Genomic DNA, 24,810 nt, shown 5'->3' on the forward strand with positions numbered 1-24,810 from the left:
ATCAACCAGTTGTTGAGTCTCATCATCAACACCTTCTACTCCAACAAGGAGATCTTCCTGCGCGAGCTGATTAGCAACGCCTCGGATGTGAGACATCGCTGCTTTCATGTTGCTGCTCCCGTTTTTTTCCCCTGTGTTGTCGTTGCTGAAGCAAATCGTGTGACTGCAGGCACTCGATAAGATCCGGTTCGAGGGTCTCACCGACAAGAGCAAGCTTAACGCCGCACCTTGTCGCACGGTCTGGCACCAAGGAGTTCATGGAGGCACTAAACCTCTTCCAACTCGCGTTGCCTCCCTCCCTCTAGCGCCGGTGAAGATTCAGTCGCTTGCCCAATAAACATCTTTTCATGTGGGAGGACGAGTCAGTTATGTGATGCCCTGAAGCATCCCGAAGATCCGTGGGAGGATGGACTAACGTTGTCGTTGGGTGCCAATCGCACCTCTTCTTTCGCCGCTATAGTTACATGGAATCTAGAGGTCAAGGAGTATTTTCACATGATCTCTGAAGCTGAACGCCATATCCAGATTTCTAAATTGCCCACGCATCCTTTTTCCTATTTTTATATTCGTTCGAACACTCTTAAATCCACAATTAATGCAGTTATTGAGAAACTATAAGTGCCACTCTAAAGTAATGCAACAGGTACAAGTATCTGAAGAAAGAAGACAAGGTCATCCGTGTCCTCAGCTTGGTCTTGAACAGGTTGTGTTTGTTGAAAGTTCGGAACCACATATGCTTGAGGCGGCATTATTCCGTTAGAAACGGATGCAACTGGCGCTACTTAGAAAACGTTGGATTATCATAATCTAGATTACGAAGATGGATTGTAGGATCTCAGATACTCAAGGATCTGCCACCAAATACAGAATAGTCAGCTGACAGAGCACCGATGTGGCTTGGATTGGCCGGTAATAGGATTTTTTACTGGCAAGATAAGTCTGCGCCTCATGGTGGCATTTATCTTTTGTGCTTTTATCCTTTTTTCTATATTAATACTTATATCACCTGGTAGTTTATCCATCTGCTAGATGGATTCTTTTCTCTACTTATAGAGATTATTTTCCTATCAAATTATTTCGCAAGCATGATAATTGGATTTCATTACTTCATATGCGTTACACTTGCTTGCATTAACCTTGAGAAGCATGACTTTCAAATCTAGATGCTAATTTGTAAATCTTGAAAAAAGCATCAAAATGCTTGTCCAAAAACCATTGCGCTACTGTTTTTTCTGGTGAAATTGGGCCTTAGTCAAGCTATGTATTGGTTGCAGTAACCTTCTGATCACTTGGAAGCTATTGAAACATTATGAGTTTGGCAGCCAGTGTTATTCTCTATTGTTGTTATTATTCTCTAATTGTTCCTCAATATGCACTATATATGTTATCGACAGAGAGTGCTCATTCCATAATAAAACGTTTGGTTTGTTTAGCTGAATGCAAATGTTAATATATCGATCATTAGATTATTTATGTGGAAGCATGTGAGAGTGGCAGTATCTTTGAAGGTTTAATGCCAGAAGACCTTAATTTATATGTGACAACAGCATCCAATGTTGTTGAAAGCAGTAAGGGAACTTATTGTCCTGGGATGGATCCTCCACCACCACCACCGGAATATATGACTTGCCTTGGTGACTTGTACAGCGTTGCATGGATGGAAGACAGGTTTGAGTTTTATACCTAAACAAGTCATATCTGTTGTCAAGTTCAAAAGGTCTAAACATTTTATTGCATTTTATTTTATTTTTTTTCATGTTAATGGGCTGACATTAGATTGTTTGGTTCCGCTAAGGAATTTTTTTTTTTAAATGTATTTCCTTCTTCAGTGATTTTGTTTCTTTTGAGATGAAACAACAAAGAGGCACTGAAGTACAACAAATTGGATTAGAGCATCGAATCCAAGTTCAATTGTTGAATTTTCTGATTAGTAACTTAGTTTTAATTACAAGATGTTAGTGCATTACAGAATAGCTACACTTTTAAGACTTGCTAATGACATAGCTTTATTTGTTTAAAATTTCCCCAAGAAAATTTTGCTTCGGACATTAAATGCTTTTTACCTTTTACTCTTCTCAAAGCCATAACTTGGTCTTTCTTGAAAAACTTTGTCAAGAAATTAGCGTGTGGTTACTGTTGTCACAATAACAGAATGTAAATTTTACTATTGCAAAAGTCATATCTTGGTTCTTAATTTTGACACACAGCCTGGTGTGCTAACTCATTTAAAAGATAAAAAGGAGCCAGAACTTCCATTTGTAATGGTATTCCTGTTTTTAAGGGTAGAAATCCTCCAAACATAGGAGCCTTTTCAATATGATGGCATTGCTAACCTTCTAATTATATTTATGGCAGTGAGAATCACAATCTAAAGGATCGAACTCATCGGCAATCTAATTTTTGGATCGGATGTTGCACCTTTAGTTCTCAAAACCGTGAGGTCATCTGGTCAGGCTCTGGTTGATGATTGGGTTTGCTTGAAAACAGTGGTAAATATTGTGCTCTAGCGTATTCATCTTCACAATCTATTTTATTAAACATGACCATGTGTTAACAAAAAACCTTAGGTCCAAGCATTCGAGTTGCATTGTGGATCGCTCACTCAATATGGCATGAAGTATATGCGAGCTTTCGCAAACATATGTAACGAGGGTGTCTCGAAGGATGGGATGGAAGAAGCTTGTGGTAATGTCTGTGGAAGCTACAACTCAGCTAAGTGGAGTCCCTTTATCCATGGCTACAGTGCATGATCTTGTATCTCAAAATTGCACGTCTAGTGCAATGTAAGCTCATCAATGCTCATACATAAATATATACACACTGGCAGTAGGAATAGTCATATGCTTACTTAAACTTGTTCAAGGGTGTTGTTTCAGATAGTTATATGCAATTTTGAAAGCTGGAAATGGTAAAGATGCAATTTTGAAAGCTGGAAATGGTAAAGATTCAGTATGCAGTTGGTCTCAATTAGTTCGGATATGGTTTGTTGGTCGAGTTTTTACTTAAATTCAACTATTATTTTATTAAAGCTTCTTTTATGGTTCTTTAGCATCAAGAGGTTTACCTTGTATTGAAACTTTTGTTGCATATATTTCTTGATTCATAAATTTTCAGTGTATATTTCTAATACTCTTGAGTAAATTCCATTAATGCCTCCTTATTGCAAGATACTAGTTTCAGTGAATCTAACTTGTTATAATTTTTCCATTTTGTCATAACCAGATTGAAAGTTGCTGATACTTTACCTCCCTTAGGAATCATCATTAGCAGAGTTACCTTTATGGGTCATGATCCATACATATTTCTTAGAAGAATTGCACGATATTTCATCCAATATCATCATAGGGAAGCAAAATATCAAATTTTGCAGATAATTTACTTCTGTGATCCCGCAATGAGTTGTATTTGTATCATATGTTTATTTGCAGATTTGTACTTGTAGGTACGAATATAGATGGGCGGATGGTGTGCAAATAAAGAAACCTATTGAAGTCTCAGCGCCAAAGTATGTTGAGTACCTGATGGAGTGGATTGAAGTTCAGCTCGACGATGAATCTATTTTCCCTCAAAAGCTCGGTAGAGCCTGTCGATCCAAGTGTTCAATTAATCATTCTTCTAATACAACAACAACTAAGGGAGCTTAAATTGCTGATCTTCATTATCTGATGTTTTTTTTGTAGGAACACCTTTTCCTGCAAACTTCAAAGACGTCGTGAAGACAATATTCAAGCGGTTGTTCCGTGTTTACGCACACATTTATCACTCTCATTTCCAGAAGATTGTGAGCCTCAAGGAAGAAGCACATCTCAACACCTGCTTCAAGCATTTCATTCTTTTCACTTATGTAAGTGCCTACCTCCGCTTAAAATTTCATTTCTTTCGTCAACCTTTCATACCCATTTGAGAATCGACATGTTCGTGTTATTGTGACGCAGGAGTTTGGGTTGATCGACAAGAAGGAAATCGCCCCGCTGCAAGAGCTGATTGAGTCCATCGTTCTATAAGTTTGTTGCTAATCTAAAGCACTTAAATGATCTTTCAGGTAATCAATCTTATTTCACTGCTAAGTTTCTCTCGAGTGGCTTGTATGTTGATGATGCATTGTTTATTACACATAATTAATGAGTAAATATTAATATGATTTTGTGTGACCCACCTCCACCACGTGTTCCTTGTGGCTCTGAATCAAGAAATTTTGCTGCCACACCTCCCGCCCTCTGCCAGCGTGGTGAGGGCTCGAGAGAGAGAGAGAGAGAGGCAGAAAGCGGTAGAATTGTATCATTAGAGTAAAATTTGAATCCTATGAGGACGCTTGGGGCCGGCAGTGGAGAAGGCACTTGGAGTGAGGTTACATTATTGCATCTTTACCATTTCCAGCTTTCAAAATTACATCTTTACTAATATATTATTTATGTGTTTTTACAGTTTACAAATCTCAACTACTCTAGAGTTGAAATTGATGAAGTGCGGTTCGATTGGGCGGAATGCATGCTAGATTACATTTGAAGTGCGGTTCTACCTTGATGTGTTGTTAAAAGAATGTTCTATCTTGATTTTGATATCTATTAGCTAGCTTTTGATGTAAAAAGAATGTTTGGGTATTTTATGGATATTGTTGTAAGAAGATTATTTATATAATTTATGAATATTTGTGTATTTTATGGATATTATTGAATGAAGAATATTTGTATAATTTGTAAATATTTGTGTATTTTTTTTTATTGTCGGTTTTAAAATCAAATTTGTGCTGTTAAAAAATATATATATTACATCGGTTTTCCACCGCTGCAAAACCGGTGTTATTAACTAATATTACATCGGTCATTTACCGCTGCCAAAACTGGTGTTATTAACATACAATATTACATCGGTTTTACACCGTTGATGAAACGGTGTCGTTAAGTGATACTACACCGGTTAATAACCGATTCAAAGACCGGTGTCGTTAAGTGATACTACACCGGTTTTAACCCGATGTCTAAAATGGCAGACTTTTAACATCGGCTTCATAGACATCGGTCGAAAATGAAATAAACACTGGTGGAAAATCGATGTCTATGAAGGTTTTTGTTGTAGTAATAATAACTAAGGTCTAGTTCTTTTATTAAGTCAGTATAAAAATAACTTACCTAAAATGGTCATACTCAATACACTTAGAGTCTACTAGTGTAATTTATTAGTCAAGATAAACTAATACCTAATTACACTAGGACTATTTCAATGGTTTGTTCCTTTACATCTTAGTCGTGAGCAACTATTTATAATTTATAAAGAACTGATAACATGATCTTCTGTGAGTGACACGACACATCATATTATCTACAATATAAATTAATTGAACAACTACACTTAACAAATAAAATGTAGACATTTGACCAATGTGATTCTTTTATTTTAAAAATAAATGTTTACAAAAGTTAAGCTTTTAGTATACACTCTAACAATCCTAGTTGGAGGCTAGGTAAGGGAAATCTTAGTATATCGTGGAAGCCAGGTGGATAGGTCTGGAGGACCTGATCCCTGGGTAGCTGAATACTGAGGCAAGGGAAATCTCGGTATATCATGGAAGCCAGTTGGATATGTTTGGAGGACCTGATCCCTGGGTAGTCGAATACTAAGTCTTGGTGAATGAAGCCAGAATGAGAAAATCCTAAGGGGTGGTAACCTTAGGTAACAAGAAGTCTTGGAGGAGTGAACTCCAAGAAAGGTTGATCGGATGGTTTCCGATCGACCGCGCGCAGTCGACTGGACTAGCGGATCTCGATAAATCTAGGATTAGGTTTACCATTATATTCTGTATTACTATTATTGTTGTTGGCTAATATAGTATTGCAGGAAAGGTCTTAGTGGATCAGGTGATCATACACTGAGCAGGCAAAGTCCAAATATGTCTGGAGGACCATGTTTGGCAGGTAAGTTGAGGTAAACAACTAGAGGAGCGACAGTGAGGTCGAATTCCTGAAAGGAACAACCTAAGGTCGCCGATCCAACTGAAAAAATCGGGAAGGTTTCCAAGTTGAGATCAAGATAGTATTACTCATGCATTATTATTGTTGTGCTAACATCTGTTTTGCAGGTTTATCGCCTAACACTGTTTTGTAAGGTCCAACTGGATCGGTCGACCGAACAAGGCAAAATCAATACAGTATTCAGATCAAGTCAGAACAGATCAGAGTCCGATCAAACATTGATCGATCGACCGAACAGTATGATCAGTCGATCGGACCATGATGACTCAACACCAGTTCATCAGCACTGATCAGCAGCAAAGGAAAAGAAGCGGATCAGTCGACCAAACATAGGGATCGGTTGACCAAACCAATCAACATTAATGGTGCATTAACTGTTGATCTCGGCAAATCACGACGAACAGGGAAGAAAGTTGTTCGATCGACCGAAAAGTTGGATCGGTTGACCGAACCCTTTATGATCAGTAAATGCAAAAGATCGAGCCAGCGTCAGACTCTAGCCAAGAAGGAAGGGAGCGGGTTCAGTCGACCGAATAGTGGGATCGGTCGACCGAACGTCCAGTACACCTATAAAAGGAGGCTCAAAGTCTGCATCCAAACAACACTACTGACAATCTAAAAGCTCTTCACTGTAAACAGATCATGCTACAAGTCATCATCAGCTGTGCAAGATACTCCATCCGGAAATACTGACCACGCTTCAACCTTCAATTAGTACTGTCAGTATACTTTAGTCGTATTGCATTTAAATACAAATAAGATAGTAGGGTTGTTACTATCTTATATTTTTGTATCTGTACGATCTGCTTCTTTCCGAAGGATTTCGAAAAGAAGAGTTATAGTGATTTCCCATCGGTGCGGTCAAGGACCGCGGGCCTTCGAGTAGGAGTCGAGTTAAGCTCCGAACGAAGTAAACGAATTCGTCTCTCTTTTTATTTCCCACTGCACAATTCTGATTTTAAAGTTAAAGATGAGTTTTAAAAGAGCGCGATATTCACCCCCCCCCCCCCCCCTCTATCGCTCGCATCTGATCTATCAATTACTTACCTTGAATTAACAATCACCTAAGTTGTAACCAAGTAAACAATCTACCTCTTTTTTTCTTTAATTAAATTTCTTTTTATGCAATTGTTTCTTAATTTAGCTTGAAAAGATAAGAAAGATTTTATTTTTATTTTAGGCTATGCATCCACCCCCTCTAGCCGGCCGTCAAAGGATCCTACATTATCGCCCACTTCTTGTAATTTCCATAGCAATTGAATCACGTACTGACATCCAATATATATTACCAGGATTATCTTCATTCTCCATCGTATAGTTTGCTGTAAATATATTGCGTTCAGTAGATGGTTGATAACTTTCATACTCAGCTATTCAGAGTGCCTCATTTGAAATATTCTTCTTTCTTATATAGTTGTGAATGACCATTGTTGCCAGCACAATTTCTCCATGTATCAATATGATAATAAGGCATATTAGCCAAAATGTTCCATCTTACTTTCCAAACTCCAAATGTTAGTTCAACACAATTCCTACATGAAGAGTGGTAAAAATTGAATCTTTCTTTCAAATTTCTTGGTGCACGTAGTTGTAAGGTCTTAGCTCGACGAAAGTCTTCAAGATGATATCTTATATTTACACCTTTATAAGGACCCATATATCCTGACATATGTGAATATCCATCATTAATCAAGTAATACTTTTTTCCTTTTGGGCAAGGAAAATTAAGTTCTGGCCTACGAATAGCATCTCCAAATATTCTATTATCATGAGTAGCTCCTTCCCATCCAACCCAGATAAATGTAAAACACATATTAAAGTCCACAATTGCTAAAATATTTTGCATGGGAAAACCTTTGCATCTAATATATGGGATTGCTTTTCCTTGTGGTAATCACACCTTAACATGTGTGCCATCAATTGCCCCAATGCAATCCCATTATCATTTAAAACAAACAATTTAGTAGATTACAAACACTAAATAAGTTTAAGACATGAATATGTGGTGTTTATTATCTTCAAAATAATATAGCATACACCAAAAATGGCTTGTATCATTGATATTGCGGCATGGTATCATTTTCCCTCATTATACTCAGGATGAGGTTTAATTATATCTTCAGCTAGCTTCCCAACAACTTTCAAAACTCTATGAAAATATCTTGAAATGGTTTCACCTGAATGATTAAATATCTCTTGCAATAGCCTATTATCTGTACCATGAGCACAAGTCATCAAAAAAATTCCTACTTCCTCATAGATAAACATTTCCCTAGTAGGGATTAAATCATAGTTTTGGATTTACTCATGACATAAATCTAAGAATATAGGTTTTGTTAGACAAAAAACTTGATAACACCTTATTTTACGGTCATTAATACTTCTTCTATTAATTTATTGTCAGTTCGCTCAGTTGTACGACATGGAACTTTATGAAAATAAGTCTCAAAATATGTTAAAATGCTAAGTGTTATTATTTTGCATACAATCAACCATTCTAGATCATCTTGGAATCCATCTTCATCTTCAATTGGTTCCTTCTCACAAAATGTGTTTGAATCAGTTAAAGCACAGTGTTGAACATCCCAAGGCTCCATTAAACTATAGAAGTCATGAACAAAAAATGTATGAGATACCAAAACCAAAAACATTGATTAACTTTGATAAATATTGTATCATGTTTACCAGTCAAATAAGATTAAAGATTAAAGATTAAAAATGTAGCAAAACTAATAATAAAGTCACACAATTGGAAAATAAATCAGCAACTTCAACTACTGAATTCCTCATATCATAGGTACAAACCACTATCAATGACATTAATTTTTCTTGCTCATGTCATGATTATACTTTAGCCACGCCAAACAACAATCATTATCAAGTTGATTGAGAAAAATCACCTGTATTTCTTTTTTTCTCAACAAGTTACAAGCGTAACACCAAAGCTCAGTTTTATGTTATATTCCAGGGATATTCTTTAATATCACCATTGAAGATTCAATGTCTTTCTCTATCGAAGGTGTGGAAGTTGCGGTGCTCTTATTTTCTAGATACTTTAAAGAGAGTGAATATCTTCCTTTATTGAGGTTGCTCCAGAAATTTTCTTCTTTTCTTTACCATCTTCTCCATTAAATTTTCTCTTTGGCGATGACAAAGATGGAAACACAATATCATTACCTATATTAGTTGTTTCTTTGATTCCAAAGCTTACGTCATTCTTGATTTCCCTATCCTCATTATATTCACTATCATCGATACTAATATGCCCTTCAAAATTAGGAAAATCATCATTTTCCTTCATAACCTCTTCATTGTCATCAACGCAATGCATTGTTTGTTGACTTGGTGCCCTTTCCCTTTCCCCATGGCAGCAACATCATAAAATAATTTATCATATTGAAACCATACGAGTGATAAATCTTTATTTCTAAATTTGGCATACTCTCTATTTTCTTGGAATAATCAAGTATATTATTGTCAATGAATGAATAAATAATGTCATGCAAATAAAATTAGAAACATTACCCTAAATTTTCTCTCCCACCATTCATCGGAGGCATCAAGTGAATTATTTGTAGGATTCCAATCAACTCTGATTTCCATCTGCATCATCTTCTTGAATAATAACCAATCCTTTTTCATGGAATTCCAATGGTTCCGAAGCTACTTGTACACATAATTTTTTCCAGTTATATCATTAAACTTTCTCACTAAGTTTTTCCATCCATTCGTATTAAAGTGACTATTTGGTCGATTGCCCAATAAAATTTCCTCTCCATACAAATCAACAAATTTCAGGGATAAAAATGTAGCCCACCTTGCATTTGAACGCCCTTCACTTTGTTGATTTATTTTAGTTGAATTTTTACTTGTATTCTTACTCAAAGTTGAATTTGATGTGACTCCTTTGTTTCTATTGTCTTGATTTTCCATTTCCAAACTAAAAAATAAACCAAAAACCAAAAAAAAAAAAAAATGAGGAACAGTACCAAAATCAAAAGTGGAGCTTGGATAGGGGAATAATAAAACTAACAAGATGATATTGCTAATTTTTGCTTAATCACTATTCATGTTTCTATGTCACAATATAATGTATGAGTGGTTTCTGTAGGGGTGTTAAAAATGAACTCGACCCAATAACCCGACTCGAGTCGATACGAAAAATATTGGGTTAGGGTTGTAGATTTTAGGATTAGGGTCCAATCGGGTTGGACTCAAAATCTAACCCAAAATTTTTTTGGGTTGGGTTCTGGTTAACCCAAGTTGACCTGAATTAGGAATCAGGTTACCCATCAACCTGAATCCACCCGAACCCACCCGTACCAAACCAATATTTAATGTTTATAAATGTTGAAAGTGAGTTACAGTGTTACTTGTATAATTATAAAGAAGTCTAAGTTGGAGCAAAAAGAGTAATTTGGATATAAAATTTAATGGTTTAAAAAAAGAGAGTACATTTTTACCATATGGATAAAAATAATAATTTTCTATTAATTTAATTTAATATTTTAATTTGGAAATCTAATGTTCAAAAGGGTATTTTAGTAAATAAGTGCCAATTGTGCCATTGTATTTGTAGGTGTTTTGCGTATTGACTTTTTAAGTGATATGGTGTCTTCTGAGTTGTCAATCAATTTATTAGGGCTAACTGTTTAGGGAGTTAGCAAGGGAGAGGGGTCAGGGAATAGGGGGTCCATGGTACATGATTATGTTTCCCCACAACAACATGAATTCTCAACCTATTAATCTTGATAAAGAGGAGGATAGTGAGGAGGAGGGACTAGAGGGTGCACCAACTATATCTATGACTAATAGGGATTTAGTTGTAGATGAAGAAACGTGTTTGCAACGCAAGGCCTCCGGCTCTGGAAGTTGCAAATGAAAGAGAATCTTGAAATCAAAGTGGTGGCAATATTTTGAGATGCTTCCTTAAGTAGAGGGAGAAGATTTGCATTACAAATGTAAAGCTTGTGAGATTACATACAAAGCAGAAAGTAGCATGGGTACAGGTAATCTCCGACACCATATCCTTAATCAATGTCCTAGACAGAAAGCTAGTGATATTGCTCAAGCTTTAATAGAACAAGGTGATAAAAGTCTTACAATTAGGTCACAAAAGTTCAACCAGGAAAGAGCTAATCTTAGCAATCGTGAAGCATGATTTACCATTTTAGTTTGTGAAATATGAGGCAATTAGATCTATTTTTACCTATTTGGAACCTCAAGTAAATCATTTCACTAGAAACACCGCAAGGACCGATATTCTAAAGATGCATAAAAATGAATGAATAGACAAGCTCAAGAAATGTGTTCATGCCTTGAAAAAATTTGTTTCACTTCTGATTTGTGGACTTCTATTGCCACTGATGGTTATATATGCTTGATAGCACATTTCATTGATTCTAATTGGGTTTTGCAAAAAAGGATAATCAACTTCTCTTATATGCCTCCACCTCAGGTGTAACGCCTGAAAATTCTCAAAATAAATATTTTTTTGAAATTTTTAGAATAGCCGAAGTAGAAAAAATAAATAAGGACGTAAAATAGCCTAAGCGGGAATTGAACCCAAGACCTATTAGACTCTACGCCTTATAGATGACTCTAGTAACCAGGACGCCCCAGCAGGGGTGTGCTGAAAGAAGAGGAAAACAATTATATTTAAAGTTAGTCGGGGTGAATTAATCACTTAATATAAATAGGAAACTTAAGTGAGGATTGTTATTTTCTTGAACGACAATTCTTCTTTTCCCTCAACCTCACCCGCTGACCCCTTTCTCCTCCTCACCCTCTCGGTGCCCAAGTTTAAAGAAGACCTAGGGTTTCACCCTAGGGCCATAGGAGCACCTTCCGGCGATGATTCCGGCACAAGGATGCTCCTCTCCGCGAGAAGAAAGCATAGACGCAAGAAGGTCGTCGAGGAGATCTCTTCTTCGGAAAACCTAGCGAGTGGATTGTAAGGAAAATTAGCGTAGGAAGTGAGTAACCCCTCACCTACAGTATAAGTAGTTATTTGTATGTTTCTATGCTTTAGTTTTGTCATATACAAATCCATCGGTACGTAGGGTGTGAATTAGTGCACACAAAGTGCTCGATGAAATGGTTAGCAAAGCTAAATGCCATAGTAGGCATTTTAATAGTTTAGTTAAATGTTGTAGATGCATTTAAACAGTATACTTAGCCTTGCTTCAGCTTGTATGGGACTACGGTCCAATGGGTGGGCTCCCATAGTCGCCTCTAGGTTAAGATAACCTAGCTCTAGGTTCAGATAACCTAGTAAAAAGCAATATATGATAAATTAGTTATAAAATCAGTATTTTATTTTATCAATGGCACCATACAGGACTTCAGTTGTCCTTGGGTTGGGCTCCCACAGTCGTCCCTAGGTTTAGATAACCTAGTAAACCCTACTAACTTCGGGTCTTGCAACCCCGGGTCTAGTTAGGGATGCGCGCATAGCAAGTACAGTTGTCGGGCCCATCAGTAGCATGATTAGTATTTTTATCTACGTATGAAAATAGTTTTCAAACTTCACAACTAGCTATGTGAATACAGCTTAGCTTTAGTTTAGTTTTCTCATTGGTATAACAATCAACTTAGCTTATGTGTCGATTTAGTTAGCTTGTCGATACCATGGATAGCTTTTCGTTCAGTACTTGTTAGCATGACTTACATATTCATATGCCATGTTTTAGTGTTTTCAGCATGATTAATAGCATGTATTTCAAATAGCATCTCTTAAAAGAAAGCATGATTTTCTTCGAATGCATGTTTTGTGAGGTAGATGGTTTCTTACTAAGCTCCCAAGTTTATAGTTGCATTTTTCCTTATACTGCAGACAAAAGGTAAAGGAAAGACGGATTAGCGGAGGCTGGAGGACAATGCTACCAGATGTGTGTGGAAGAGGAACTTGGAATAAAGATCTTTGGGAATTAGCAAAGTTAAACTTCAGTATTTTCTTTTGTTATTACCTTTCTGCACTTCTAGGATGATAGGTATCAGAAATGGTGAACCTAAGTATTATGCCATGCTTCGACTGCTGATTGTCTTACTAATAGATAGTAAATGTGAGTAATGATATGCCTAGTAGTGATTTTATGCTCTTAGTTTATTTCTGAAAGTTCCTGTACAAGTCTGGGTGAGATTTCTACAGAAATCAGAAACCCAATCGATCAGTTGATCGATTGAGCAGTCCTCAATCGATCAGCCAATCGATTGGGAGAAGTCCCCGCGTACAGAAGGCTAGTGAGTCGATTAGCTGGTCGATTGGGGAGCCCCGATCGATCAACTGATCGATCGAAGCGCAATCTGTCGCGTACAGAGAGCTGATGAGTTGATCAGCTGATCGATCAACCATGGATCGATCAGCCGATCGATCGGGAATTTAATCCCGCTAACAGAGAGCTTCTGAATCGATCTCTGGATCGATTGACCAGATTAGATCGATCATCCGATCGATCCAGTTTTGACCCCGGTCACAGTAGCGAGTTGAGTCGATCAGTGGATCGATCAGACAACTCCAATCGATTAGCAGATCGATTGAAGTGTTTGATTTCAACGAGAAGTGCCTAACTTCAGTTTACGGCCAAATAGAAGTTAAGATCCCTTCTTTAGCATATGTATAACTTCAGCAATGTATCTCGAACACAAAGTTTAAATTTTATAGCACACAGCATAGAGTTTTAATTCATTCAGTTTATTTCCACACAAGAATAATTAGCATAATGTAACCCCCAGCCTCACAGTTTAGTCAGTAGGAGGTGGGTCGTTACAGAGTGGTATCAGAGCAAATTCCATACTTCCTCACACACATCCGCATTGAACCTGCAGCCTCCAAGTAAGAATACCTCTCACTTTATTTATGTTTTGTTACTTTCATGTTTATAGATACTAGAGCTTGTTTATATATGATAACATTTAACATGATAATAGTAGTTATGTACTTATGAGTGTATTAGTTATGCATGTCCTCTATTCCTTAGAAAATGGTACGAGGACGCCCAGCTAAAAAGACATCAGCTACTGAGTCCTAGCATGAGGTAGGCAGCTCAGTGCCTCCTCCAGACCTTACAACAGTAGTGGCTCAGTTACAGAAGCAGCTAGCTAAACAGCAACAGGAGATAGCCACCCTAAGGGATAACCAGCAGAACACTTCCACTGTCACTCCAGAACCTAACTTAGCAACCCCAGTGGTGATAGAGGTTCCACCAGTCCAACCTGCAGCACCAGTAGCCCCAGCAGCAGGGGCAAGGAGAGAAGCTTACCTGATCTAGTGGTAGAAAAACAAGCCAGAGAATTTCTCAGGCACCAGTGAACCATGGGACGCCCAAGCCTGGTTCAAAACACTGGAGAGTACGATGGAGCTTCTGGACTAGCCAGAGGTTGAAAAGGTGAAATGCACCTCATTCTGCCTGACAGGAGACGCACGTATGTGGTGGGAGAGGATTAAGACGAAGCGCCTAGTGAGCCAGATGACATGGGCTGATTTCGAGAGAGAATTCTTTGAGGAATTCTTTCACATGCGGGTCACAAACCGCCACTACGACGAGTTCACTAAATTTTGTCAGGGCAACCTTTCAGTTGAGGAAGTCGTGAAGAAATTCAACAGATTGGCCCGTCTATGCCCTGAATTAGTCGGCACTGAAAGAGAACGAGTCCGGTTGATGCTCAAGATGTTAAGGACGGAAATAGCAATGAATGTGGCCAGCGGCGTTCATAGGCCGCAAACTACAGAGGAACTAGTAAGCAGTGCTCTAACCACCGAGCATTACCAGAATAACATCAAACAGCAGAAGCAAGCCTTCTCAGAGTCTAAAGGCCAAGGAGGTACAGGTACTCAGAAACACCAAGGCCACAGTTCTAACTGGAAAGGGAACTCCAGTAACAAATGAAAGCCAGGGAGTTACCCAAAAGGACGACCAGCTAGCAAACGGCCTAGTTATCCCAAGTGCGCTACTTATGGGAAATTCCACCCCGGAGTTTGTCGCAAGGGCACACGAGGATGCTTTGAGTGTGGCCAGGAAGGGAATATGGCTAAACAATGTTCGAACAAGACCAGTGTTCCTACACCACAGCCGATCCAGTACGGAGCTAACCCAGCACAGTTACATTAGATGCAGGCTGCTATAGATGGTCCACACATCAGTCAGGGCAGACTAGAAGCCCCCTCAACCACGACGAATGCTAGGATCTACTCACTCACCAGGGAGGATGTAGCGAATACCTCAACAGTTGTTACAGGTCAGATTAGTATTTTACAGCAAAGTGCAACTGTCTTATTCGATACTGGGGCAACCCACTCTTATGTATCCAGGACATTCGCCGAAAAGCTAGAAATACCTCCTGATGCACTTAGTGGTCAGTTCCTGACGACACTACCTTCAGGAGAAATTATGGCATCTACGCACTGGCTCCGAGCAGTGTCAGTCATTATAGCGGACAGAGAGCTTTTTGATGATTTGATAGTGCTAGATATGGCTGACTATGATGTCATCTTGGGAATGGACTTTCTGATCAAGTACGGTGCCTCTATAGAGTGCCATAAATAGAAAGTTGTATTCCAACCTGAAGCAGAAGTGCAGTTTGGGTACACAGGAGAACCAAAGAGAAAGACCAAGAAGTTTCTCTTAGCTCTGAAAGCACAAAAACTACTTGATTCAGGATGTACGGGATTCCTAGAACATGTAGTCAGTACTAGTTAGGACAAGGGTCAAAAGCTAGAGGAGGTCCGAGTCGTACGTGACTACCCAGTAGTCTTCCCTGAGGAGTTACCAGGCCTAGCACCAGACAGGGAGATTGAATTTGAGATAGAACTCATCCCCGGTACAAATCCCATCTTCAAAGCACCCTACCGCATGGCTCTAGCAGAACTGAAGGAATTTCAGGAGCAACTACAGGAGCTGCTTGACAAGGGCTTCATACACTCTAGTCACTCACCATGGGGAGCACCTGTATTGTTCGTGAAGAAGAAGGACGGGAGCATGCGCCTGTGTATAGACTACCGAGCACTAAACCAAGTCACGATTAAGAATAGGTATCCTCTCCCCAGGATAGATGACCTGTTTGATCAGTTAAAGGGAGCAGCAGTGTTCTCTAAAATAGACCTCAGATCGGGATATCACCAGGTGAAAGTTAAAGAAGGTGACATACCCAAAACGGCTTTCAGGACCAGATACGGACATTATGAGTTCGTAGTCATGCCCTTTGGCGTGACGAATGCTCCAGCTACTTTCATGGACCTCATGAACAGAGTGTTCAGAGAATACTTAGATAAATTTGTCATCGTATTCATCGATGACATTCTTATTTATTCCAAAACCCGAGAAGAACACGCAGAACATCTGAAAATAGTACTGCAGACCCTTTAGCAGAACCAGCTGTATGTCAAGTTCACGAAATGTGAATTCTGGCTCAATCAGGTGTCCTTTCTGGGTCACATCATCTCCAAGGATGGTATCATGGTAGACCCCAGTAAGATAGAAGCTGTGAGTAACTAGAAAAGACCTCAGAACGCTAGTAAAATCAGAAGCTTTTTGGGACTAGCAGGATATTACAGAAAATTCATAGAGGATTTCTCCAGGATAGCCTCCCCACTGACAGCTCTCACCAGGAAGAACAGAAGATTTCAGTGGACAGAGAACTGTGAGAATAGCTTCATGGAGCTCAAAAGAAGATTGACCAGTGCACCCATTCTGACTCTGCCCGAAAACACAGACAACTTTGATATTTACAGTGACGCCTCTAAATTGAGATTAGGAGCAGTACTGATGCAAGAAGGTAAGGTGATCGCCTATGCCTCCAGACAACTCAAGAACTATGAGAGGAACTACCCTACTCATGACCTTGAGCTTGCAGCAGTTGTCTTCGCCCTCAAAATTTGGAGACACTATTTGTATGGAGCTCAGTGCAGAGTGTATACAGATCATCAGAGTCTGAAGTACTTCTTCACTCAGAAGGATCTGAATATACGACAGCGCAGATGGCTTGAGCTGGTCAAAGACTATGACATAGACATTCTCTACCACCCAAGAAAAGCCAATAAGGTGGCAGATGCACTTAGCAAGAAGTCCAGTGCCACCTTATTATCCCTAGCAGCCATGTCACCACCCCTACAAAAGGAGATTATAGATTTCGGTCTCGAACTTATAGTTGGGCAACTCTCTACTATGATATTAGCATCTACCCTATTTGGTGATATCCAAACAGCTCAGGATCAGGACCCTGAAATTCAGAAAATCAAGCAAGAGTTAGCAGAATTAGAAAGTGGAGAGTTTAGAGTGTCTGATAGTGGGGTATTGTATTTTGGTGACAGACTATGTGTTCCGGATCAGGAGGAACTACAGAGGAAGATCCTAGACAAGGCTCACAGGACTCCTTATGCGATGCATCCTGGCTTCACCAAAATGTACCAAGACCTAAAGAAACATTTTTGGTGGCTTGGGATGAAAAGAGACATCGCCAGGTATGTCAGTACCTGTCTGACCTATCAGAAGGTCAAGGCGGAACACCAGAGACCAGGAGGAGTTCTGCAGCCTATTCAGATCCTAGAATAGAAGTGGGAGGATATCTCTATGGATTTTATAGTGGGACTACCCAGAACTACAAATGGTTTTGATGTCATCTGGGTAATAGTCGACAAATTGACTAAGTCGGCCCACTTCTTAGCTATCAGAATATCCTACTTCATGGAACAGCTAGCTCAGTTGTATCTCAAGGAGATCGTCAGACTGCATGGAGTCCCACGGACCATCATTTCAGACAGAGACAGTAGATTTACGTCACACTTCTGGGAGTGTGTACAGTCAGCATTGGGCACCAAGTTAAAGTTTAGCACAACTTTCCATCCTCAGACAGATGGTCAGACGGAGCGAGTAAATCAGGTACTCGAAGATATGCTCCGAGCATGTGCCCTAGACTTTAAGGGAAGTTGGTGCAAATATCTGAGTTTAGCAGAATTTGCATACAACAATAGCTATCAGGCCACCATCGGCATGGCACCCTACGAGGCTCTCTACGGGCAGAGGTGTAGATCTCCAATCTGCTGGTATGAGAGTGGTGAACAGAAAGAACTAGAACTTCAGACAGATCTAGTCGCAGATACCACGGCAGCTATACAGCAGATCCTCCAGAGGATAGAGACAGCTCAGAGCCACCAGAAAAGCTATGCTGTTACACGGCGTCGACCCTTAGAGTTTTCAGTTGGGGATACAGTGTTCCTCAGAGTAGCTCCCATGAAGGGAGTAATGTGTTTTGGGAAGAAGGGCAAATTGAGTCCCAGATATGTGGGACCATACCTTATCACCAGAAGAGTTGACAAGGTAGCGTATGAGCTAGAGCTACCCCAGGAAATGTCAGCTATCCATAACGTATTTCATGTCTCTATGCTGAAGAAGCATATCCCAGATGTCACCCAAGTGATTGAGCCCCGGTTGGTATCAGTCCGCGAAGACCTCAGCTATGACAGTCGGCCTATTCAGATAATAGACCGAGCAGTAAAGAAATTGCGGAATAAGGAGGTACCATTAGTAAAAGTCATTTGGAAAAATCACACAACCGAAGAGGCAACTTGGGAGACAGAAGCTAGCATGAGGCAGAAGTACCCAGAGTTATTCTAAGTTTGAGGACGAACTTTTTATAAGGTTTGGGGGATTGTAACGCCTGAAAATTCTCAAAATAATTTTAGAAATATTCTAGAATTTTTTTGGAATTTTAGAATATTTTTCTGAAATTTTTAGAATAGCCGAAGTAGCAAAAATAAATAAGGACGTAAAATAGCCTAAGCGGGAATTGAACCCAAGACCTATTAAACTCTACGCCTTATAGATGACTCTAGTAACCAGGAGGCCCCAGCAGGGGTGTGCTAAAAGAAGAGGAAAACAATTATATTTAAAGTTAGTCGGAGTGAATTAATCACTTAATATAAATAGGGAACTTAAGTGAGGATTGTTATTTTCTTGAACGACAATTCTTCTTTTCCCTCAACCTCACCCGCCGACCCCTTTCTCCTCCTCACCCTCTCGGCGCCCAAGTTCAAAGAAGACCTAGGGTTTCACCCTAGGGCCATAGGAGCACCTTCCGGCGACGATTCCGGCACGAGGACGCTCCTCTCCGCGAGAAGAAAGCATAGACGCAAGAAGGTCGTCGAGGAGATCTCTTCTTCAGAAAACCTAGCGAGTGGATTGTAAGGAAAATTAGCGTAGGAAGTGAGTAACCCCTCACCTGCAGTATAAGTAGTTATTTGTATGTTTCTATGCTTTAGTTTTGTCATATGCAAATCCATCAGTACGTAGGGTGTGAATTAGTGCACACCAAGTGCTCGATGAAATGGTTAGCACAGCTAAATGCCACAGTAGGCATTTTAATAGTTTAGTTAAATATTGTAGATGCATTTAAACAGTATACTTAGCCTTGCTTCAGCTTGTATAGGACTACGGTCCAATGGGTGGGCTCCCATAGTCGCCTCTAGGTTCAGATAACGTAGCTCTATGTTCAGATAACCTAGTAAAAAGCAATATATGATAAATTAGTTATAAAATCAGTATTTTATTTTATCAATGGCACCATACAGGACTTCAGTTGTCCTTGGGTTGGGCTCCCACAGTCGTCCCTAGGTTTAGATAACCTAGTAAACCCTACTAAATTCGGGTCTTGCAACCCCGGGTCTAATTAGGGATGTGCGCATAGCAAGTATAGTTGCCGGGCCCATCAGCAGCATGATTAGTATTTTTATCTACGTATGAAAATAGTTTTCAAACTTCACAACTAGCTATGTGAATACAGCTTAGCTTTAGTTTAGTTTTTTCATTGGTATAACAATCAGCTTAGCTTATGTGTCGATTTAGTTAGCTTGTCGATACCATAGATAGCTTTTCATTCAGTACTTGTTAGCATGACTTACATATTCATATGCCATGTTTTAGTGTTTTCAGCATGATTAATAGCATGTATTTCAAATAGTATCTCTTAAAAGAAAGCATGATTTTCTTCGAATGCATGTTTTGTGAGGTAAATGGTTTCTTACTAAGCTCCCAAGCTTATAGTTGCATTTTTCCTTATACTGCAGACAAAAGGTAAAGGAAGGACGGATTAGCGGAGGCTGGAGGACAATGCTACCAGATGTGTGTGGAAGAGGAACTTGGAATAAAGATCTTTGGGAATTAGCAAAGTTAAACTTCAGTATTTTCTTTTGTTATTACCTTTCTGCACTTCTAGGAAGATAGGTATCAGAAATGGTGAACCTAAGTATTATGCCATGCTTCGACTGCTGATTGTCTTACTAATAGATAGTAAATGTGAGTAATGATATGCCTAGTAGTGATTTTATGCTCTTAGTTTATTTCTGAAAGTTCCTGTACAAGTCTGGGTGAGATTTCTACAGAAATCAGAAACCCAATCGATCAGTTGATCGATTGAGCAGTCCTCAATCGATCAGCCGATCGATTGGGAGAAGTCCCCGCATACAGAAGGCTAGTGAGTCGATTAGCTGGTCGATTGGGGAGCCTTGATCGATCAACTGATCGATCGAAGCGCAATCTATCGCGTACAGAGAGCTGATGAGTCGATCAGCTGATCGATCGACCATGGATCGATCAGCCGATCGATCGGGAATTTAATCCCGTGAACAGAGAGCTTCTGAATCGATCTCTGGATCGATTGACCAGATTGGATCGATCATCCGATCGATCCAGTTTTGACCCCGGTCACAGTAGCAAGTTGAGTCGATCAGTGGATCGATCAGACAACTCCAATCGATCAGCCGATCGATTGAAGTGTCTGATTTCAACCAGAAGTGCATAACTTCAGTTTACGACCAAATAGAAGTTAAGATCCCTTCTTTAGCATATGTATAACTTCAGCAATGTATCTCGAACACAAAGTTCGAATTTTATAGCACACAGCATAGAGTTTTAATTCATTCAGTTTATTTCCGCACAAGAATAGTTAGCATAATGTAACCCCCGGCCTCACAGTTTAGTCAGTAGGAGGTAGGTCGTTACATTAAAGGTTTTTAAAAATCTTTTAGATTTTAATTTTTTATTTCATACATTGTTTCAAGGTTTGACTTAGTACAAAAGGAGTAAACAATGGAGAAGTGGAGCTTGAAACTTAAAAGTTATTTTGTGAAACTTGAAGACTTTTTTTTATTTTATATTGATATCATAAATTTTCATCATGTATTATTCATTTTGTGAAAGATTTGAATTTTCTAAATAATTACTAATTTCTTGTATCATTCCTCTCTCAAATTGTTCACTGAATTTCTAGTCAGTGTAAGTTTAAGGCTGATTACGATTTCTAGAAATCTATTGGTTTTTTATAAAAGGCACTTTGAGAGAATAGAGCACCAAACAACAATTGAAGGAACAAACTTTGTACTTGAAATGTCTGTTGATAAGAAACTGCAAGGAGAACTTAGTACACAATAGGTTTAAGTTGGTACATTTCATTTCTGTAAGTCTTTGATTTTCCTTGCTGTAAATGGTTTTACCGTGTTTTTATATATCAAAGTTCTTGTTGTATGGTTGGAGAGGCAAACAAAATTGATATTTGAAAAACAATTATATAATCAAGCATCTCAACTTCTGCACTTCTTTGAATTTGCAGTTTTTGTACTAGCCCTGTCATCTTTGTCAAATTCTTTTCCCTTAACAATTTGATAGAGGCTCATGCCTGGATCAATAAGATTCTTATTTGGGATGTAATACCATTTAGTATTATAATGGTAAGAGCCTCCCCTTAGGTTGCCTCTGATTAGATATTCTCATAAAATTTAGAACAAAATAGTTCCAAGAACCCAAGTTGATACATCAAACTTCTTGTCTTCTCTGTAGTTTTTTTTTTATAGATGCTTGAGAGTTGCATACTTGCATTCCTACACATGACACATAACTTACATGACAAATCTCCTTTAACAGCAAAGTCACAAGTGTTTAGACAATTAAACATTTAAACTCTTAAATTTAAATATTTCAATGTATGAAATGATGAAATATAATTATAATATTTAAAAGTTTGTTATTATGGGTTTAAATTAAAATATTATTATGTGTTTTGAATCTATATTTAATTATGTCATTAAAAAAATAAAAGTATAATTTCAAAAAATCAAATCAGATTGGTGAGTTGGTCAGGTTGGCCGGGTTGGAACGGGTTCGGATTTATAGATTTCGGGTTAGAGTCGGGTCCGAGTTGAATATTTTTTTAAAAAACTAGTTTTCAACCCAACCCGAATCCATCCAACCCCCCGAATTGGCACCTCTAGATTTTTGTGTGTTGGTCCAAATTAAGGATATTCAATTAAATTCTTACTGTTGATGAGAATTTAATTCTTGGGTATTTTTCTTGCATAGATTTCTTATAGTTCACATAATATCTTCTCATTTTAGGATGCTAAAACATATTCAATCAAAATTATAGAGTATTTTACAATGAAAATTATCTTCCCATAGTAGTCAAAATGTTTTTGAAGCCAAAAATTTACAACTTAAGGAAGCAAGAAGGTCGAGACGAGCCAATAGTCTTTTTGAAACAGAGATAAATCTATTATTGGTGATAATATAAACAACTTTCCTTATCCCAATGAGAAATCCTCTCAACACACTAGTATGTTTTGGATACTAAAAACCATGGAAAATTTTTTTTGATAGACTTAATTATCTCTCAGGAGCCACCCTTCTTGCTTTAGTGAAGAATTCAAAGTCAACCTTACATCTGTTAGAATCAAAGTGCAGCGGAATACATATATTAAATCATGGATCTCTTCATAATACATATAGTTCTACACAAAATAACATAAAACATACCTCAAGTCCTCGATAGACGTGAATAATATCACAGACAGATAAGAGTCCCACGTGTGACTCTTCTAGTGGTATCCATGTGCACTAGATCACGAACTTGACATGATCCATTAGGTGCTAGCCTCTTGGATCGACAAAGCCTTGAAAGCACTACTGATTTCTTCCAATGGAAGAAAGAGAAGAAGTCGATGAGGGAGAAATTGAGAGAAGGAATTTGTATCTTGAATCTTTCCAAGGATGACTACTTATAGCCTCCAAGGAATACAAAGAGTTAAAATCTCCATTAATTCTTTATTTATGGATTTATTTATGACCTTCATTATGACGACTCTTCAAATTCTTCATTAATCATTATTATGATGACTCTTTGAATTCTCCATTAATCATCGTGATTATGACTATTCAAATTCTTTCTTCTTTGGATCAAATAAATCCATATTTGATCTTAATCTCGACTAACTTCCGATATTTCAGAATTAATCAATAATCCAACTAATTCTTATTCTGAAATAATCAATTGATTAATTTTAGTATCCACTAAAATAATCAATTATAAATAATGTCCATGTCTACGTGCTATGCGTGCGACCCTCTAGGTTTTATACACGATGGTAGTATAAATTCATACACAGACTAAGGCAATTATCTAGCAATAGTTTTTATCTACCCAACATGATAAAATTAATATAAGTCATAAACTATAAATCACCATGAACCGATTACTATGTAATTCAATCTTTTCATCTAAGCCTACATCCCAATTAATTTGGAACATTATGCATCATTACCAAATTAATTGTTTTACTTGATTTCTAAGAAATAATAGACTCCTCTTGAATGATAAACCATTCCTCCCATGGCCATGGATTTCGAGTCACTAATATCTCTATCAAGCGGTCATGATGTTTACTTCTAATCCAAGAGAGCGATGAATCCTCTATTGACTCAATACTATTATCTCTATGCTTTACCATACACCCAACTATCGTATTAATCACAATCTGATTAAAGACTATTTTTAACGACGTCAAAGCATATAACGCCACGCATAGAATAAATGAAGGTCTCAAGTCAAAAGATTAGTTACACTCGTTCATAAGAGGAATGCCCAATGATACTTAATATGTGGTCTCCTCTTAAGAGGGTCCTGTCTAGTGTACTTATAAACTCAAGACACCCCCTAATTACAACTTGGATATCCATCCTTTGGTCTATCTCGACCTAGTCATACTCAGGTTGATCTAGATATACATGCCCCCTCTAGGTATCTATCCGATCAAGGACCGTTTTCAGATTAATATACCTATTAATCTGTGAAAATTTATCATTAATAATATAGGTATAGAAAAGTAAATAATTAATGATAAATATTTACTTTATGAAATAATTATTCACAAAATATATAAGGAGTGTTTTGGCATATAAGTGTACACACTAACAATCTCCCACTTACACTATTGTCAAACACTATGGATTCTCAGTCCTAGTCTCCTCACAAGGGTCTCATGTTTCTGTAGAAGTAAGGCCTTTGTGAGTGGGTCTGCGATATTCTCGCTAGTATCTACTATTCTAACCAACACATCACCCCTCTGAACAATCTCTTTGAGGAGGTGATACTTCCTTAGTACATGTTTGGATCGTTGGTGAGACTTTGGCTCCTTTGCCTATGCTATGGCCACATTATTGTCACAGTATAGCACAACTAGATCAACAATGTTAGGAACCACTTCAGGCCCTGCTATGAAGTTCTTAATCCACACAGCTTCCTTTACTACCTCAAAAGTTGCTATGTACTCGAACTCAGCTGTTGAATCTGTAATTGTCTCCTACTTGGAACTCCTCCAGTAAACAACTACACCATTCAGACAAAATACATAACCTTGTTGCAACTTCAGATCATCCCGATCTATTTGAAAACTGGCGTCAATATATCCTCTAATGACCAATTCTTCGTCTCCTCTGAAAACTAAGAACATGTTATTTGTTCTTCTAAGATATTTGAGGATAGTCTTAACCACAATCCAATGACCCTCTCTAGGATCTAA

The 24,810-nt window shown here is 38.2% G+C and overlaps 1 protein-coding gene across 1 annotated transcript; it reads left to right on the plus strand.

Annotated features, from left to right (window-relative positions):
• Positions 1–2,664: 2,664 nt before the first annotated feature.
• LOC122029109 (MOB kinase activator-like 1A) lies at positions 2,665–4,139 on the plus strand. The gene is made up of 5 exons (XM_042588061.1): positions 2,665–2,783; positions 3,223–3,284; positions 3,400–3,576; positions 3,681–3,844; positions 3,936–4,139. Exons 1-5 carry the CDS (start codon positions 2,665–2,667, stop codon positions 4,002–4,004), a joined length of 591 nt encoding a protein of 196 aa, XP_042443995.1. The 3' UTR covers positions 4,005–4,139.
• The last annotated feature ends 20,671 nt before the right edge of the window (positions 4,140–24,810 follow it).

The sequence above is a fragment of the Zingiber officinale genome, chromosome 10B (assembly GCF_018446385.1).
Source record: "Zingiber officinale cultivar Zhangliang chromosome 10B, Zo_v1.1, whole genome shotgun sequence".
NCBI lineage: Eukaryota > Viridiplantae > Streptophyta > Magnoliopsida > Zingiberales > Zingiberaceae > Zingiber > Zingiber officinale.

Bases quoted from the DNA above. Each gene is read 5' to 3' on its own strand.
- LOC122029109 (XM_042588061.1), top strand. From the start codon at position 2,665: ATGGGATGGAAGAAGCTTGTGGTAATGTCTGTGGAAGCTACAACTCAG. The intron at 3,577-3,680 runs GTAGAGCCTGTC...TTTTTTTTGTAG, and splicing joins TATTTTCCCTCAAAAGCTCG to GAACACCTTTTCCTGCAAAC. The intron at 3,845-3,935 runs GTAAGTGCCTAC...ATTGTGACGCAG, and splicing joins ATTTCATTCTTTTCACTTAT to GAGTTTGGGTTGATCGACAA.